We start from the raw sequence: 1,427 nt of genomic DNA, 5'->3' as shown, positions 1-1,427 counted from the left end.
TGTGTGTGTGTGTATTGATATGTTGATTTATTTATTAAATATGTCCTTTCCAATACAATTTTTTTTATTGTGCTATGATAACTCTCTCTCTCTCTCTCTCACTCTCTCTCTCTCTGTGTAAAATATATCGATTTAAATATTTAAAAACGTATTTCACACACACACACACACACACACACACACACACACAAACATTTGTTTTGCAAATTGTAAAAAAAAAAACTTCTGTTAAGGGGTGTTTTTATGTTAATAAATGTAAGGATAGCTTGTTTTTAAATGTTTTTTTAAATGCTATTTTTTATTGCCAAAGCATCACAAAAGCTATACACGTATATACATTATATACCAATTATAATAAATAAATTACACAAAATAATACAATACATCTCGACATAATAGGCCTACATCGCATTCTTTAACTAAACAAATGAAAAGGCAGCACAGATTTACCGTCTTAAGAGCTTTGTAGTTGATTGAAGATGAAATAGCTTGGATATATTGCTCCATATCTAGTAGACTCGCGTTTACCTCTGTTGTACCTGTTCAGCAGCAGCGACGTCACGCAGAGGGCGTGGCCTCCTCAACCTATGCGCGCACTGAGGTGTGAGGGACACTTGCAGACGCTGAATCACAGAGAAGGAAATGTGAACCAGTGTGACGCGACATCGGCTTTTTCCACCTGGTTTGAAACCGGGAAAGCGTGTGTCGATGGTCTTTACAGCGATTTTCAACTTGTGTGAACCACACGGAGCCTGAAGCACTTGAAGATGATGCTCAACTTTTTCCCCGTGCGGAAATTCAAGCGCAACGGCAGATACATTGTGTTCGGGGCGGTGCTGACTGTCGCGTTACTGGCGGTATATCTGGAGTTCATGGCCACGAGCGACGAGTGGAGCAGCACTGGTGAGTGACATCTGATGCTTTGTCACTAATTACTGGTTACTGATACATTCGTTATGCTAATGGTTACATATAAGGCCAAGTTATGGTGATGCTTTACAATAGGGGTCAATTTATTAACTTTATTTAATTGACCATGTATCACGAGCGGACCATGAACAGCATTCTTACAGCATTTAATGGACTAGGTAATGATTCCCAAACTTTCTGTCAGCCGAACCTATTTGACCTAAAAGTTTACGGTTTCTGATCTCGGTTAATGGTCACATGTGTCATGTGACCATTAAAGGTAAACAAAAAAATCTAATCTTTTTTTTTTTAATGTTTTATTTTTGTATTGTACTTGTTTTTATATTTATTAATAATATTAATATATTATTTATTTTTATTAACAGACTAACAATCAAGAAAATCAATCACGTCTGGTGGTTCTTGGCCTCCACGTCTTGCATTTAAAATCCTTTAAAGGGGTCATATGATGCTTTTTTAAAGATCATTATTTTGTGTATTTGGTGTAACAGAATATG

The 1,427-nt window shown here is 36.5% G+C and overlaps 1 protein-coding gene across 1 annotated transcript in view; it reads left to right on the top strand.

The window, feature by feature from the left end:
- The first annotated feature begins 627 nt into the window (after positions 1-627).
- The window catches only part of LOC107662894 (beta-1,4-N-acetylgalactosaminyltransferase 3-like), a 24,994-nt gene continuing 24,194 nt past the window's right edge, over positions 628-1,427 (top strand). The window contains exon 1 of the mRNA XM_016453023.1: positions 628-903. Coding sequence (XP_016308509.1) covers positions 768-903 — 136 coding nt within the window. The 5' untranslated portion in view covers positions 628-767. The remainder of the gene's footprint in view (positions 904-1,427) is intronic.

The sequence above is a fragment of the Sinocyclocheilus anshuiensis genome, unplaced genomic scaffold, assembly GCF_001515605.1.
Source record: "Sinocyclocheilus anshuiensis isolate Anshui unplaced genomic scaffold, SAMN03320099.WGS_v1.1 scaffold739, whole genome shotgun sequence".
Taxonomy (NCBI): domain Eukaryota; kingdom Metazoa; phylum Chordata; class Actinopteri; order Cypriniformes; family Cyprinidae; genus Sinocyclocheilus; species Sinocyclocheilus anshuiensis.
This window is presented reverse-complemented; position numbering and strand designations above follow the sequence as displayed.